The 18,729-nt window shown below is 50.9% G+C and overlaps 1 protein-coding gene across 2 annotated transcripts in view; it reads left to right on the top strand.

Annotated features, from left to right (window-relative positions):
- Positions 1–4,885: 4,885 nt before the first annotated feature.
- orai2 (ORAI calcium release-activated calcium modulator 2) overlaps positions 4,886–18,729 on the top strand; it is a 95,028-nt gene continuing 81,184 nt past the window's right edge. The window contains exon 1 of one of the 2 annotated variants that reach the window (XM_072469250.1): positions 4,886–5,201. In XM_072469250.1, the coding sequence (XP_072325351.1) occupies positions 4,977–5,201 (225 nt within the window). In that variant the 5' untranslated portion in view covers positions 4,886–4,976. The remainder of the gene's footprint in view (positions 5,202–18,729) is intronic. The other variant, XM_072469249.1, reaches the window with a different exon arrangement.

Raw genomic sequence — 18,729 nt, 5'->3', positions numbered from 1 at the left:
TGGTTTTGTGAAGGGTAGGTTGTGCCTCACAAACCTTATTGAGTTCTTTGAGAAGGTGACCAAAGGTGGATGAGGGTAAAGCAGTTGATGTGGTGTATATGGATTTCAGTAAAGCGTTTGATAAGGTTCCCCACAGTATGCTACTGCAGAAAATACGGAGGCATGGGATTCAGGGTGATTTAGCAGTTTGGATCAGAAATTGGATAGCTGGAAGAAGACATCGGGTGGTGGTTGATGGGAAATGTTCAGACTGGAGTCCAGTTACTAATGGTGTACCACAAGGATCTGTTTTGGGGCCACTTCTGTTTGTCATTTTTATAAATGACCTGGAGGAGGGCGTAGAAGGATGGGTGAGTAAATTTGCAGATGACACTAAAGTCGGTGGAGTTGTGGACAGTGCAGAAGGATGTTACAAGTTACAGAGGGACATAGCTAAGCTGCAGCGCTGGGCTTAGGGGTGGCGAATGGAGTTTAATGCAGAAAAGTGTGAGGTGATTCATTTTGGAAGGAATAACAGGAAGACAGAGTACTGGGCTAATGGTAAGATTCTTGGCAGTGTGGATGAGCAGGGAGATCTCGGTGTCCATGTACATAGATCCCTGAACGTTGTCACCCAGGTTGAGAGGGTTGTTAAGAAGGCGTACGGTGTGTTAGCTTTTATTGGTAGAGGGATTGAGTTTCGGAGCCATGAGGTCATGTTGCAGCTGTACAAAACTCTGGTACGTCCGCCTTTGGAGTATTGCGTGCAATTCTGGTCGCCGCATTATAGGAAGGATGTGGAAGCATTGGAAAGGGTGCAGAGGAGATTTACCAGAATGTTGCCTGGTATGGAGGGAAGATCTTATGAGGAAAGGCTGAGGGACTTGAGGCTGTTTTCGTTAGAGAGAAGAAGTTTAAGAGGTGACTTAATTGAGGCATACAACATGATCAGAGGATTGGATAGGGTGGACAGTGAGAGCCTTTTTCCTCGGATGGTGATGTCTAGCATGAGGGGACATAGCTTTAAATTGAGGGGAGATAGATATAGGACAGATGTCAGAGGTAGTTTCTTTACTCAGAGAGTAGTAAGGGCGTGGAACGCCCTGCCTGCAACAGTAGTGGACTCGCAAACACTAAGGGCATTCAAATGGTCATTGGATAGACATATGGACGATAAGGGAATAGTGTAGATGGGCTTTAGAGTGGTTTCACAGGTTGGCGCAACATCGAGGGCCGAAGGGCCTGTACTGCACTGTTATGTTCTATGTTCTAATACTCAGAATCCAGCTCATGTTAGAATTGCTTTGTGTCTCAAGAGTGCCACAACTTCTATTTACTTTGACAAAGGGTCATCTGGACTCGAAACATTAGCTCTTTTCTCTCCCAACAGATGCTGCCAGACCTGCTGAGATTTTCCAGCTGTTTCTCTTTTGGTTTCAGATTCCAGCATCCGCAGTAATCTGCTTTTAACTTCTATTTACTATTTGGCACCTGTGCTTCTTACTATAATTCAAGATGTGCATTTATTATTTTGATGTCTTAGATCACATAGCACTCAAATGTTTTACTAATCTCTGAACCACTTGGGTATTTCCACTTGATATTTGGTTGGTTGAAGTTCTATATTAAAATAAGCTCCTGTTTACATTTTTCTTCCTTATCTTTTATTGGAGTCAATGTTCCTTTTCTACCCCTGTGTATATTCCTCATATTCATTTTGCTTGTTTCACATTAAAGATCTGCAACCAGTGCGGTTTATTGTGTAATTTTCCATTACAATCAACTTGTTTACCTTCCTGGATATTGCCAACATATAAGGAAGGACACATCATATCCTTTTTCTTTGCCTGCTCGATCTTTCCCGAGTCCTCGTTATAGGTTTATATCTTCTGGTGTTCATTGTGACTTTGATATTCCTAAAATCTGGATCAGAGGGGAGACAGACATAAAAGATGAAGAGCACTCAGTTACTGAGGTCATATTCTATGGGGATCCCTTCCTAAGCCTACCCCCCCCAACCACCCACTGTCCATCTTTAGGACACTCCCTAAAACTTACATATTTGATCAAGTTCGTATTCATCTGCCTGCCCTAATATCTCCTTATGTCTCAGTGTTGAATGTGGTTTAATAACACACTTGTGAAGCCCCTTGGAACAGTGCTGTATGAATGCAAATTGCTGTTATTGTTGTGAAGAGAAGGTTAAGAGGTATCCAGGTAGAATTATGAAGGGGATTAAATTGCCAAAACTAGGATCCATAAATAGAAGATAGTCATGAATAAATCCAGCAAGGAATTCAGGAAAAACTTCTTTAACCCAAAGAGTGGTGAGAATTTTTAACTTTTCTTCACACAAATGACTTGAGCTGATTGGTATAGATGAATTTAAGGGAAAGGTAGGTAAGCATATGAGGGAGAAATGAATTGGAGTGCAAGTTGATAGGGTGAGAAGAAGTAAGGCATGTGAATCAATACAGACCTGTTACCTTAAATGACCTGCATCTCTGCTGTAAATATTGTAATCATGTATTATGTAACACTGTGAAAAGTAATCCGTTCTCCTAATAACTAGGCTGTAAAGTTGTCAAGTATTCAATTCATTGAAATGAATCTTGGGTATTCCCCAATCTCCAATGTGTACTTTTGGCTGGTCTCTGTGCGGCAATGGCAGGAGCATTACAATTGACCTCAGCAAATCTGAGTTTAGGAGGGTAGATTAACACCATTTAGTATCCACTGCCAGGCATGTAGGAGTGAGCAATGTCCTACATCAGTGCAGTTTCAATAAACTCCGCACTGCAAAATGATTGTAATTTAATGATTCTTTACAATAATAATCTTTATTGTTACAAGTAGGTTTCATTAACACTGCAATGAAGTTACTGTGAAAAGCCACTAGTCGCCACATTCCGGCACCTGTTCGGGTACACAGAGGGAGAATTCAGAATGGCCAAATTACCCAACAGCACGTCTTTCGGGACTTGTGGGAGGAAACACGCAGACTCAGGGAGAACATGCAGACGCTTCACAGACAGTGACCCAAACCAGAAATCGAACCTGGGACCCTGGAGCTGTGATGCAACAGTGCTAACCACTGTGTTACATTATTGTTGAATTTATCCCTAATCTTGTCTGCTCTTTGGAGATCAATACAAGTTTCTCCAGTCTCTCCAGATATTGAAGTCCCTAATCTGTGCTTACCAGGTCCCCCGAAATGCAAACACTGCATTAGACCCAGCAGAAACCAGATCATACTGTCAATTTGTGGTGTGTGATGTAGGAAACACGTGGCTTCATATTTAAGAACTTTCCCTAAATAACATTTTATCTTCTGTCACGATAGTGCTGAAAAGAAGTCCCTTTCAAATTATGATTAGCTAACAGTTGCTGGGGATGTGATAAATAGTGATTCTTCCCTTGATAGGTTTGTTCCCTCTGAGTAACAGGAAGGATATTTCCAACCTGCTGTAGCAAACTGAATGAAACACAGCTTTCATTTGGAAGTGGTCTTTGGCTGGGTAAAAGCCACTATGTTATCATGAGGCTGTACTGTATTCTAATACAAACAATAATTATATTAATGTAAATGCATTGCTCTTGGGAATAGCACATAAAACAGGTAAATTAAGGTACAGCTGTGTATAATGGGCAGAGGTTATCTGCCCATTGCACACACCAGTACCCACAATTAATATTTTCAGAGAATATTACAGTGCAGAAGGAGGCCATTTGACCCATCGAGTCTGCACTGGCTCTTGGAAAGTGCACCCTACCCAAACCCACACCTCCACCCTATCCCCATAACCCAGTAACCCCATCCAACACTGAGGGCAATTTTAGACACAAAGGGAACTTTAGCATGGCCAATTCACCTAACCTGCACATCTTTGGACTGTGGGAGGAAACCGGAGCACCCGGAGGAAACCCACGCAGACACGGGGAGAATGTGCAGACTCTACACAGACAGTGACCCAAGCCGGGAATCGAACCTGGGACCCTGGAGCTGTGAAGCAATTGTGCTAACCACCATGCTACTGTGCTGCCCAAAAGTAGTAAATTCTGGAAATGTGAACAGAATACTACTAATAATAATCGCTTATTGTCACAAGTCTGCTTCAATGAAGTTACTGTGAAAAGCCCTTAGTCGCCACATTCCGGCACCTGTTCGGGGAGGCTGGTACGGGAATTGAACCAAGGCTGCTGGCATTGCAAGCAAGCTATTTAGCCCACTGTGCTAAACCAGCCTCTGATTTGTACCTGCCTACTGTACACACCAGTACTGCCCATGTCTTCCCATTGTACACACCAGTGCTGTCCATGTCTTCCCATTGTACACTCCAGCGCTGTCCATGTCTTCCCATTGTACACACCAGTGCTGTCCATGTCTTCCCATTGTACACTCCAGTGCTGTCCATGTCTTCCCATTGTACACACCAGTACTGACCATGTCTTCCCATTGTACACACCAGTGCTGTCCATGTCTTCCCATTGTACACACCAGCACTGACCATGTCTTCCCATTGTACACTCCAGTGCTGTCCATGTCTTCCCATTGTACACACCAGCACTGACCATGTCTTCCCATTGTACACTCCAGTGCTGTCCATGTCTTCCCATTGTACACACCAGCACTGTCCATGTCTTCCCATTGTACACACCAGCACTGACCATGTCTTCCCATTGTACACACCAGTACTGACCATGAATATCAGTATCTACCCATTGCACACCTGCATTGACCATGAATAGGGTTGCATGACAGCAGGAGCCCCATGGTGGTATTCATGAGCATGCGCGTCGGCGGCGGTGACCTGGGGAAGGGCTGACGCCACCTGGCGGCGGGGGCGCGCATTCCTATTGTTGGTGCGCGCCCGCGGGAGGCGGTCCCGAGCGCTGTTCGCGGAGCTCCGCAGTGGGGCGCCGGCGGGGAGGGGGCGGTCCCGAGCGCGGTGTTCGGAGCTCCGGCGGCGGCTCCTGGTCCCAGTTGCAGCCTCGCCATGAGCTCGGAGCGCTCGGCGCTGGCCGGTTCCCCCGCTCCCCCGTGCTCGGAGCCGGACGCAGGGGCGGCCGATTACCGGGACTGGGTGAGGCGCAGTTACCTGGAGCTGGTCTCCTCCAACCACCACTCGGTGCAGGCTCTCTCCTGGAGGAAACTCTACCTCAGCCGGGCCAAACTCAAAGCGTCGAGCCGCACATCAGCTCTATTGTCCGGCTTCGCCATGGTGAGTCAGCCCGGCCGGCCCGGGACTACACATCCCTGTCAACTCTCTCAACTCTGCATGGTCTGCTTTATGAGTGATCATTAATAACCTTTCGCTCACTGTCTTAACACCAAGAAAACTAATCCTCCTGACATTGGACAATCAATAAAGCTCAGGGGGCAATTCAGGCTCGGTGAAGTGGGGGAGCTGTCTGGCTGGATGCAGGGGAGGGGGAGATGTATACGGGGGTGAGGGAGGTGGGAGATGAAGTATACGGGGGTTGAGGGAGGTGGGAGATGATGTATATGGGGGTGAGGGAGGTGGGAGATGAAGTATACGGGGGTTGAGGGAGGTGGGAGATGATGTATATGGGGGTGAGGGAGGTGGGAGATGAAGTATACGGGGGTTGAGGGAGGTGGGAGATGATGTATATGGGGGTGAGGGAGGTGGGAGATGATGTATATGGGGGTGAGGGAGGTGGGAGATGATGTATACGGGGGTGAGGGAGGTGGGAGATGATGTATACGGGGGTTGAGGGAGGTGGGAGATGATGTATACGGAGGTGAGGGAGGTGTGTGATGATGTATACGGGGGTGAGGGAGGTGGGAGATGATGTATACGGAGGTGAGGGAGGTGGGAGATGATGTATACGGGGGTGAGGGAGGTGGGAGATGATGTCTTCGGGGGTTGAGGGAGGTGGGAGATGATGCATACGGGGGTGAGGGAGGTGGGAGATGATGTATACGGGGGTGAGGGAGGTGGGAGATGATGTATACGGGGGTGAAGGAGGTGGGAGATGATGTATATGGGGGTTGAGGGAGGTGGGAGATGATGTATATGGCAGGGGTTGGGAGATGTATATTGGAAGTGGGGGTGAGGGAGATGGGAGAGGGTGGGAGGTGATGTATACGGGGGTGAGTAAGGTGGGAGATGATGTATACGGGGGTTGAGGGAGGTGGGAGATGATGTATACGGAGGTGAGGGAGGTGGGAGATGATGTATACGGGGGTTGAGGGAGGTGGGAGATGATGTATACGGAGGTGAGGGAGGTGGGAGATGATGTATACGGGGGTTGAGGGTGGTGGGAGATGATGTATACGGGGGTGAGGGAGGTGGGAGATGTATACGGGGGTGAGGGAGGTGGGAGATGATGTATAAGGGGGGTGAGGAAGGTGGGAGATGATGCATACGGAGGGTGAGGGAGGTGGGAGATGTATACGGGGGTGAGGGAGGTGGGAGATGATGTATATGGGAGTTGAGGGAGATGATGTTTATGGCAGGGGTTGGGAGATGTATATTGGAAGTGGGGTGAGGGAGGTGGGAGATGTATATGGTGGGGGTGAGGGAGGTGCGAGATGATATACTGTGGGTGAGGGAGATGATGTATACGGGGGGGGCGAGGGAGGTGGGAGATGTATACGGACGGGTGTGGGAGGTGGGAGATGTATACGGGGGTGAGGGAGATGATGTATACGGGGTGTGAGGGAGGTGGAAGATGTATATGGGGGTGAGGGAGGTGGGAGATGTATAGGGGGTGAGGGAGGTGGGAGATGATGTATACGGGGGAGGTGAGGGAGGTGGGAGATGATGTATACAGGGGTGAGGGAGGGGGGAGATGATGTAGATGGGGGTTGGGGGAGGTGGGAGATGATGTATACGGGGTGTGAGGGAGGTGGGAGATGTATATGGGGGTGAGGGAGGTGGGAGATGTATAGGGGGTGAGGGAGATGGGAGATGATGTATACGGTGAGGTGAGGGAGGGGGGAGATGATGCATACGGGGATGTGAGGGAGGTGGGAGATGATGTATATGGGGGTTGAGGGAGGTGGGAGATGATGTATATGGGGGTTGAGGGAGGTGGGAGATGATGTATATGGCAGGGGTTGGGAGATGTATATTGGAAGTGGGGGTGAGGGAGGTGGGAGGTGATGTATACGGGGGTGAGTGAGGTGGGAGATGATGTATAAGTGGGTGAGGAAGGTGGGAGATGATGCATACGGAGGGTGAGGAAGGTGGGAGATGATGCCTACGGAGGGTGAGGGAGGTGGGAGATGTATACGGGGGTGAGGGAGGTGGGAGATGTATACGGGGGTGAGTGAGGTGGGAGATGATGTATAAGGGGGGTGAGGAAGGTGGGAGATGATGCATATGGAGGGTGAGGGAGGTGGGAGATGATGTATACGGGGGTGAGGGAGGTGGGAGATGATGTATACGGGGGTGAGGGAGGTGGGAGATGATGTATACGGGGGTGAGGGAGGTGGGAGATGATGTATACGGGGGTAAGGGAGGTGGCAGATGAAGTATACGGGGGTGAAGGACGTGGGAGATGATGTATATGGGGGTTGAGGGAGGTGGGAGATGATGTATATGGGGGTTGAGGGAGGTGGGAGATGATGTATATGGGGGTTGAGGGAGGTGGGAGATGATGTATATGGGGGTTGAGGGAGGTGGCAGATGAAGTATACTGGGGTGAGGGAGGTGGGAGATGATGTATACGGGGGTGAGGGAGGTGGGAGATGATGTATACGGGGGTGAAGGAGGTGGGAGATGATGTATATGGGGGTTGAGGGAGGTGGGAGATGATGTATATGGGGGTTGAGGGAGGTGGGAGATGATGTATATGGGGGTTGAGGGAGGTGGGAGATGATGTATATGGGGGTTGAGGGAGGTGGGAGATGATATATATGGGGGTTGAGGGAGATGGGAGATGATGTATATGGCAGAGGTTGGGAGATGTATATTGGAAGTGGGGGTGAGGGAGGTGGGAGAGGGTGGGAGGTGATGTATACGGGGGTGAGTGAGGTGGGAGATGATGTATACGGAGGTGAGGGAGGTGGGAGATGATGTATACGGGGGTTGAGGGTGGTGGGAGATGATGTATACGGGGGTGAGGGAGGTGGGAGATGTATACGGGGGTGAGGGAGGTGGGAGATGATGTATAAGGGGGGTGAGGAAGGTGGGAGATGATGCATACGGAGGGTGAGGGAGGTGGGAGATGTATACGGGGGTGAGGGAGGTGGGAGATGATGTATATGGGAGTTGAGGGAGATGATGTTTATGGCAGGGGTTGGGAGATGTATATTGGAAGTGGGGTGAGGGAGGTGGGAGATGTATATGGTGGGGGTGAGGGAGGTGCGAGATGATATACTGTGGGTGAGGGAGATGATGTATACGGGGGGGGCGAGGGAGGTGGGAGATGTATACGGACGGGTGTGGGAGGTGGGAGATGTATACGGGGGTGAGGGAGATGATGTATACGGGGTGTGAGGGAGGTGGAAGATGTATATGGGGGTGAGGGAGGTGGGAGATGTATAGGGGGTGAGGGAGGTGGGAGATGATGTATACGGGGGAGGTGAGGGAGGTGGGAGATGATGTATACAGGGGTGAGGGAGGGGGGAGATGATGTAGATGGGGGTTGGGGGAGGTGGGAGATGATGTATACGGGGTGTGAGGGAGGTGGGAGATGTATATGGGGGTGAGGGAGGTGGGAGATGTATAGGGGGTGAGGGAGATGGGAGATGATGTATACGGGGAGGTGAGGGAGGGGGGAGATGATGCATACGGGGATGTGAGGGAGGTGGGAGATGATGTATATGGGGGTTGAGGGAGGTGGGAGATGATGTATATGGGGGTTGAGGGAGGTGGGAGATGATGTATATGGCAGGGGTTGGGAGATGTATATTGGAAGTGGGGGTGAGGGAGGTGGGAGGTGATGTATACGGGGGTGAGTGAGGTGGGAGATGATGTATACGGGGGTGAGGGAGGTGGGAGATGATGTATACGGGGGTAAGGGAGGTGGCAGATGAAGTATACGGGGGTGAAGGACGTGGGAGATTATGTATATGGGGGTTGAGGGAGGTGGGAGATGATGTATATGGGGGTTGAGGGAGGTGGGAGATGATGTATATGGGGGTTGAGGGAGGTGGAAGATGATGTATATGGGGGTTGAGGGAGGTGGCAGATGAAGTATACTGGGGTGAGGGAGGTGGGAGATGATGTATACGGGGGTGAGGGAGGTGGGAGATGATGTATACGGGGGTGAAGGAGGTGGGAGATGATGTATACGGGGGTGAAGGAGGTGGGAGATGATGTATATGGGGGTTGAGGGAGGTGGGAGATGATGTATATGGGGGTTGAGGGAGGTGGGAGATGATGTATATGGGGGTTGAGGGAGGTGGGAGATGATGTATATGGGGGTTGAGGGAGGTGGGAGATGATATATATGGGGGTTGAGGGAGATGGGAGATGATGTATATGGCAGAGGTTGGGAGATGTATATTGGAAGTGGGGGTGAGGGAGGTGGGAGAGGGTGGGAGGTGATGTATACGGGGGTGAGTGAGGTGGGAGATGATGTATAAGGGGGGTGAGGAAGGTGGGAGATGATGCATACGGAGGGTGAGGGTGAGGGAGGTGGGAGATGTATACGGGGGTGAGGGAGGTGGGAGATGATGTATAAGGGGGGTGAGGAAGGTGGGAGATGATGCATACGGAGGGTGAGGGAGGTGGGAGATGTATACGGGGGTGAGGGAGGTGGGAGATGTATACGGGGGTGAGGGAGGTGGGAGATGATGTATATGGGTGTTGAGGGAGATGATGTTTATGGCAGGGGTTGGGAGATGTATATTGGAAGTGGGGTGAGGGAGGTGGGAGATGTATATGGTGGGGGTGAGGGAGGTGCGAGATGATATACTGTGGGTGAGGGAGATGGGAGATGATGCATACGGAGGGTGAGGGAGGTGGGAGATGTATACGGGGGTGAGGGAGGTGGGAGATGTATACGGGGGTGAGGGAGGTGGGAGATGATGTATATCGGTGTTGAGGGAGATGACGTTTATTGCAGGGGTTGGGAGATGTATATTGGAAGTGGGGTGAGGGAGGTGGGAGATGTATATGGTGGGGGTGAGGGAGGTGCGAGATGATATACTGTGGGTGAGGGAGATGGGAGATGATGTATACGGGGGGGTGAGGGAGGTGGGAGATGTATACGGACGGGTGTGGGAGGTGGGAGATGTATACGGGGGTGAGGGAGATGATGTATACGGGGTGTGAGGGAGGTGGGAGATGTATATGGGGGTGAGGGAGGTGGGAGATGTATAGGGGGTGAGGGAGGTGGGAGATGATGTATACGGGGGAGGTGAGGGAGGTGGGAGATGATGCATACGGGGATGTGAGGGAGGTGGGAGATGATGTATATGGGGGTTGAGGGAGGTGGGAGATGATGTATATGGGGGTTGAGGGAGGTGGGAGATGATGTATATGGCAGGGGTTGGGAGATGTATATTGGAAGTGGGGGTGAGGGAGGTGGGAGAGGGTGGGAGGTGATGTATACGGGGGTGAGTGAGGTGGGAGATGATGTATAAGGGGGTGAGGAAGGTGGGAGATGATGCATACGGAGGGTGAGGGAGGTGGGAGATGTATACGGGGGTGAGGGAGGTGGGAGATGTATACGGGGGTGAGTGAGGTGGGAGATGATGTATAAGGGGGGTGAGGAAGGTGGGAGATGATGCATATGGAGGGTGAGGGAGGTGGGAGATGATGTATACGGGGGTGAGGGAGGTGGGAGATGATGTATATGGGGGTTGAGGGAGGTGGGAGATGATGTATATGGCAGGGGTTGGGAGATGTATATTGGAAGTGGGGGTGAGGGAGGTGGGAGAGGGTGGGAGGTGATGTATACGGGGGTGAGTGAGGTGGGAGATGTACACGGGGGTGAGGGAGGTGGGAGATGTATACGGGGGTGAGGGAGGTGGGAGATGATGTATATGGGGGTTGAGGGAGATGATGTTTATGGCAGGGGTTGGGAGATGTATATTGGAAGTGGGGTGAGGGAGGTGGGAGATGTATATGGTGGGGGTGAGGGAGGTGCGAGATGATATACGGTGGGTGAGGGAGATGGGAGATGATGTATGCGGTGTGTGAGGGAGGTGGGAGATGTATATGGGGGTGAGGGAGGTGGGAGATGTATAGGGGGTGAGGGAGGTGGGAGATGATGTATACGGGGGAGGTGAGGGAGGTGGGAGATGATGTATACGGGGGTGAGGGAGGTGGGAGATGATGTAGATGGGGGTTGGGGGAGGTGGGAGATGATGTATACGGGGATGTGAGGGAGGTGGGAGATGATGTATACGGGGGTGAGGGAGGTGGGAGATGATGTAGATGGGGGTTGGGGGAGGTGGGAGATGATGTATATGGGGGTTGAGGGAGGTGGGAGATGATGTATATGGCAGGGGTTGGGAGATGTATATTGGAAGTGGGGGTGAGGGAGGTGGGAGAGGGTGGGAGGTGATGTATACTGGGGTGAGTGGGGTGGGAGATGATGTATAAGGGGGGTGAGGAAGGTGGGAGATGATGCATACGGGGATGTGAGGGAGGTGGGAGATGATGTATATGGGGGTTGAGGGAGGTGGGAGATGAATGTATATGGGGGAGGTGGGAGATGATGCATACGGGGATGTGAGGGAGGTGGGAGATGATGTATATGGGGGTTGAGGGAGGTGGGAGATGATGTATATGGGGGTTGAGGGAGGTGGGAGATGATGTATATGGCAGGGGTTGGGAGATGTATATAGGAAGTGGGGGTGAGGGAGGTGGGAGAGGGTGGGAGGTGATGTATACGGGGGTGAGTGAGGTGGGAGATGATGTATAAGGGGGGTGAGAAAGGTGGGAGATGATGCATACGGAGGGTAAGGGAGGTGGGAGATGTATACGGGGGTGAGGGAGGTGGGAGATGTATACGGGAGTGAGGGAGGTGGGAGATGATGTATAAGGGGGGTGAGGAAGGTGGGAGATGATTCATACGGAGGGTGAGGGAGGTGGGAGATGTATACGGGGGTGAGGGAGGTGGGAGATGTATACGGGGGTGAGGGAGGTGGGAGATGATGTATATGGGGGTTGAGGGAGATGATGTTTATGGCAGCGGTTGGGAGATGTATATTGGAAGTGGGGTGAGGGAGGTGGGAGATGTGTATGGTGGGGGTGTGGGAGGTGCGAGATGATATACGGTGGGTGAGGGAGATGGGCGATGTATATGGGGGTGAGGGTGGTGGGAGATGTATAGGGGGTGAGGGAGGTGGGAGATGTGTACGGACGGAGGTGGGAGATGTATACGGGGGTGAGGGAGATGGGAGATGATGTATACGAGGTGTGAGGGAGGTGGGAGATGTATATGGGGGTGAGGGAGGTGGGAGATGTATAGGGGGTGAGGGAGGTGGGAGATGTATAGGGGGTGAGGGAGGTGGGAGATGATGTATACGGGGGTGAGGGAGGTGGGAGATGATGTAGATGGGGGTTGGGGGAGGTGGGAGATAATGTATACGGGGTGTGAGGGAGGTGGGAGATGTATATGGGGGTGAGGGAGGTGGGAGATGTATAGGGGGTGAGGGAGGTGGGAGATGATGTGTACGGGGAGGTGAGGGAGGTGGGAGATGATGCATACGGGGATGTGAGGGAGGTGGGAGATGATGTATACAGGGGTGAGGGAGGTGGGAGATGATGTAGATGGGGTTTGGTGTTGGTGGGAGATAATGTATATGGGGGTTGAGGGAGGTGGGAGATGATGTATATGGCAGGGGTTGGGAGATGTATATTGGAAGTGGGGGTGAGGGAGGTGATGTATACAGGGGTGAGTGAGGTGGGAGATGATGTATAAGGGGGGTGAGGAAGGTGGGAGATGATGCATACGGAGGGTGAGGGAGGTGGGAGATGTATACGGGGTGAGGGAGGTGGGTGATGTATATGGGGGTGAGGGAGGTGGGAGATGAAGTATATGGGGGTTGAGGGAGATGATGTTTATGGCAGGGGTTGGGAGATGTATATTGGAAGTGGGGTGAGGGAGGTGGGAGATGTATATGGTGGGGGTGAGGGAGGTGCGAGATGATATACGGTGGGTGAGGGAGATGGGAGATGGGAGATGATGTATACGGGGGGGTGGGGAGGTGGGAGATGTATACGGACGGGTGTGGGAGGTGGGAGATGCATACGGGGGTGAGGGAGATGGGAGATGATGTATACGGGGTGGGAGATGTATATGGGGGTGAGGAAGGTGGGAGATGTGTACGGGGGCTGAGGGAGGTGGGAGATGATGTATACGGGGGTGAGGGAAGTGGGAGATGATGCATACGGGGGAGGTGAGGGAGGTGGGAGATGATGTATACGGAGGAGGTGGGAGATGATGCATACGGGGGAGTTGAGGGAGGTGGGAGATGATGTACATGACGGGGGGAGATGTATCTGGGAAGTGGGGGTGAGGGAGGTGGGAGATAGCCATGGTGGGGGTTTGGGGGTGGGAGATGATGTACATGGGGCTGGGGTTGGTGGGAGATGATGCATAAGGGGGTGAGGGAGGTGGGTGATGATGTATACGGGGGTGAGGGAGGTGGGTGATGATGTATACGGGGGTGAGGGAGGTGGGTGATGATGTATACGGGGGTGAGGGAGGTGGGTGATGATGTATACGGGGGTGAGGGAGGTGGGTGATGATGTATACGGGGGTGAGGAAGGTGGGTGATAACGTATGCGGGATGAGGGAGGTGAGAGACGATGCATGCGGAGGATGAGGGAGGTGGGAGACGATGTATACGGGGGTGAGGGAAGTGGGAGATGATGTATACGGGAGGTGAAAGATGATGTATACGAGAGGTGAGGGAGGTGGGAGATGATGCCTACGGAGGGTAAGGGAGGTGGGAGATGATGTATATGGGGGGGTGAGGGAGCTGATGTATGTGTGGGGGTGAGGGAGCTGATGTATGTGTGGGGGTGAGGGAGCTGATGTATGTGAGGGGATGAGAGATGATTGATATGAGCGGTGGGTGGGTTGATCTATATGTGGGGTGGGAGATGTACGTGGGGGTTGGGGGTGTGGGAGATTATGTACATGGGGGTGGGCGATTATGTATATGGGGGGTAGGAGATGATGTACATGGGGTTTCGGGGGTGGAAGAAGATGTACATGGGGGTGGGTGGTGTACATGGGGATGGGGTTGGTGGGAGATTATGTATATGGGGGTGGGAGATGATGTACATGGGGGGTGGGGGTTGGGTGGGAGATGATGTACATGGGGGGTGGGGGTTGGGTGGGAGATGATGTACATGGGAGTATGGGAGATGTGATGATAATCTTTATCAGTGTCACAAGTAGGGTTACATGAACATTGCAATGAAGTTACACACTCCACCGCCTTTTCGGGTATACTGAGGGAGGTGGGGATGATGTGTATGTGGGTTGAGGGAGATGATGTATATGGCAGGGGTTGGGAGATGTATTTTGGAAGTGGGGGTGAGGGAGGTGGGAGATGTATATGGTGGGGTGAGGGAGGTGGGAGATGATATATACGGTGGGTGAGGGAGATGGGAGATGATGTATACGGGAGGGGGGGGGTGAGGGAGGTGGGAGATGTATACGGGGGTGAGGGAGGTGGGAGATGATGCATACGGGGAGGTATGGGAGATGATGTATACGCAGGGTGAGGGAGGTGGGAGATGATGCATACAGGGAGGTGAGCGAGGTGGGAGATGATGTATATGGGGGTGAGGGAGGTGGGAGATGATGTATATGACGGGGGGGGGAGATGTATCTGGGAAGTGGGGGTGAGGGAGGTGGGAGATGTCCATGGTGGGGGTTTGAGGGGTGGGAGATGATGTATACGGGGGTGAGGGAGGTGGGTGATGATGCATATGGGGGGGGGGAGAAGATATACATGCGGGATGAGGTAGGTGGGAGATGATGTATACGGGGGTGAGGGAGGTGGGTGATGATGTATACGGGGATGAGGGAGGTGGGAGATGATGGATACGGGGGGTGAGGGAGGTGGGAGACGATGTATACGGGGGGTGAGGGAAGTGGGAGATGATGTATATGGGAGTTGAAAGATGATGTATACGAGAGGTGCGGGAGGTGGGAGATGATGCATACGGAGGGTAAGGGAGGTGGGAGATGATGTATATGGGGGGGGTGAGGGAGATGATGTATGTGGGGGTGAGGGATGTGAGGAGATGAGAGATGATCTATATGGGCGGTGGGTGGGTTGATGTATATGGGGGTGGGAGATGTACGTGGGGGTTGGGGGTGTGGGAGATGATGTACATGGGGGTTGGGGGGAGGGAGATGATGTACATGGGGTTTCGGGGGTGGAAGAAGATGTACATGGGGGTGGGTGGTGTACTGTGAAAGGTCACTAGTCACCACATTCTGGTGCCTGTTCGGGTGAGCCAGTATGGGAATTGAACCCGCGCTGCTGGCCTTGTTCTGCATTACAAACCAGCTGTCCATCCCACTGAGCTAAACTGGCCCTGTTGCAGGTGCTGGCACCATCAGGGTTGAATTGCCAACAGACCTGGTTTTAAGAACTAAAGGGCTCTTCCTAATGGCTTTCTTTTGTGCTCCGAGGTTGTCCGCAAGCCTCCATGTCAGTAGCTGACAGCACTTCCACCCTATAATCAAATTAGTCTCAGTATAAGAGCATTTTCAATCTCTTCCTGTGAGCATATGGGTTCAGACCTTAGCTGAGCCATGTTGGTTTCTACAGCCCCCTAATTGAGTAATGATTGGTCTGTCTTCAGCCAGTGAATAATTTTGGTGACTGATCATTTTTCAACATTCATGCTGCATCATCGCTTTCGTTGCCGGAAACATTGATATCTTTACGATCCTGTAGGCAGCCGGGCTGTGTCATCCAATCCGCAAACCACCTATCACTTGCAAGATTTATGAGCTGAGAATAATTTCATTGAAATGTATCCTTCATCTGCTGTAGTCTGGTTTTTAAATATGTCTGCTTCAAGTACATGGAGACTTAGTCCACTTAATTTTCCAAAATTTGTCAAGTATTTTTCTGCAATATGAACATTAGGGACCACCTTTGACATCCAGCAGTGATTATTCATCTATTCAGGTGGCCTGCTGGTCACAACAAGCTTCTGGCTTGTAATACAATTGTCAAAATGTTAAAGTGCCGGAAAAAAACTAGATAGTGATCATTCTACAAAATATTGGATGTGAATATAAGAACACCCAAACTTGCATTTATCAAGATCCTTTCACACCCTCTGTACACCTAGTCAGTTGATCACTTCGGAAATGCTAACCCTAACCTGTTGATGAAGACAGCGGCTGATTTAAGCTCTGTTGCGAACTTTTGGTTGGTTCTTAATTTGGCTCTATTTAATCACGTTTGCTCAAGAGTCGCCAGGTATCTTTCGACACCGCCACAAGGTTCCGAACCGAATACTGATCAATGACTCGATACACCAATTAGTAAGTTCAAAATCAATGCTCGTTTATTTACACTCAGTCAAATCTACTCATGCATAAACTCTACAAACTAAACTACTACTATTACTAAAGCCTATACTTAGCTTCGGGCACCCACTCAGTCAGAGGAACAATGGCCGTTGCTCGGTTCTGAGGCTGCTGGGTTGAGCTTTTTACAGGGTAGCAACTAAGTGTCTATCTCATAGCGAGCGTTGACTTGGGACTTACTTGGTCTGATGCAGATGCTAGGCAGGTCCCTCTCTTCGGTGAGAGCCAAAGCCAAAGGAGGAAGATTCTCCCTTGGGTGATACCTCTTATACTGAAAAGGGCTTCGTGCTCTTTTGGGCGGGCCTTGAACTTGGCCTCAACTAATTGGGTCTTTCTCAATCAGTTGTATCGATTTTCCTCCAATAGAGGGATGGTTCCCTGATCACTGGGCGTGTCCTGGTGACTGTCAGTCTGCTTTGTCTTCGCTTCTTCTGGCGCCGGGGAGTCTGTCCTAACATTGTGTATCTAAATGTTTCCCTTTTGTCCCCGGAGATGGCTCATTAGTATGTAGATCGTTTGGTAGTTTCTGTCCTGTCTGAGCGTTTAAGGTTCTAATCAACAGACAGAGCTTGCACCTGCTTGTTTCTTAGCATTGTCACAATTTTCCCTGCATTCTTTGCGGGTGTCCATTTTGTAATCGGGAAGTGGCCATCCAAGATGGCTACATGCCCTCCTTGTGATCCTCAACACGAAGCGTGAAGGATCACATTACTATCGCGTCTTCATCTTCTGATCCCGGGACACCCATGCTTAGGCTCTACACTGTCCTATCCTATGCAACACAATTTTACCTAAACCATTTTAAATACATTCATTATCATAAAATTCTGCGGGGCGCTATGACATTAATACATGCATTACAGAAAAATAAAAAAAACTGGAACCTCCAACTATTCTCAGTAAACTATCCTCATTCAAACAATCCAAAAATACAAACAATCCAAATATAATCTATACATCTTAAACTGTACAAAATAGCAGCACACACATTTCTCTGACCTGGCAGTCAGACACAGAGGTTTACGTCTCTTTATTCCATAGAATACATTAAACAAAATGGATACTCTTTAATCCGTCCCAATGGGTTTGGGGGTCTGGGGAAATCCGAAAATGGGGGGCCTAAATCTGTGCCGGGGTGCGAGAGCGATATGCTCTGTTTCGTCATTTCCTGACTCTAAACGTTTGCACGACACTGCAAAGTATCGCCAGCACTCAGAGTGCTTTGACTACATATGAGAGTGAGTACCAGGTGAGTACCAGGTGATAAACTTATCACACCAGGTTGGAGTATTGCTAGCTGTCGCTGGGCTAGTTATCTCGGGGTTCCGTGTATTTACGGTTTGTGTGGTAGGGGTCAGGGGGGGGTAGCGTCCGAGCGCAACTGAAGGGATCCCGCTAAGATCCATGTGAACACGAAGGCTGTCTTCATCTTTGTCGGACTTCTTCTTTGTCTTCCTCTGGGGTTCCTGGGTTTCTGGAGTTCTGTGAACACAAGCATAATTTCTGTTATTATCTTGCTTAAGATCTCGTATGTCTGTCTGTCTGTCCTTTACTGCCAATTTCCCTTTATAATTGGTCACCATCTGTGACTCCCTCATTTAAAAAAAAAACGAATATTTGAACTAGACATCTAAGAAAAATACTGCCGTACTGCGAGCCGTCTCGCAGCCTGTGTGATTTACCATCCCAGTGTTTAAGGATGTAAATAGCATAGGGAAGCAACCAAAGGGTTGCCAAAATCAAACAAAAGAATTTCGAACGTAATGAGCCAAAATGGGTGCGTATGGGCTGTGGCGGGTAAGAAATGGGTGGAAGCCCCGAGTAGGACTGATCAATGCCGTATTTGCTCTACCCGAGCATAGCTGACCAGAGGGGGTCCTCAGGCAGGGTGGGGACCAATGCCGTTTCTCCACTGCCTGAGCAACCAGCAAGAACGGGTAAGAATGTGGTCGTCGTGGGGGGCTGCCTCTCGAATTAGGAGAGCAACCATGAGTCATGTTCTGTAGACAAACTAGTTCCTCTGAACTATTGTCTGGGACAAACTTGTTTCATTAACAGCCGGGGGCGTTAAAGGTGTGGTGACGTGGGGCCGTGAAAAATTTTCCGAGTTTACACACAACACTTAACGATATCATTAATGAACAAACATTCAACAAACATGGTGCAGGTTCCATCAGAAAGGACAGCGTATCTCTCCATCGGTTCCTTTTTTCTCCATCATCTGGACACCTCACTGCTCAATAGCGAACAGGG

The sequence above is a fragment of the Scyliorhinus torazame genome, chromosome 12 (assembly GCF_047496885.1).
Source record: "Scyliorhinus torazame isolate Kashiwa2021f chromosome 12, sScyTor2.1, whole genome shotgun sequence".
NCBI classification, from domain to species: Eukaryota; Metazoa; Chordata; class Chondrichthyes; order Carcharhiniformes; family Scyliorhinidae; genus Scyliorhinus; species Scyliorhinus torazame.
Note: the sequence above shows the minus strand (reverse complement) of the source record. Positions and strands in the feature narration are given on the sequence as shown.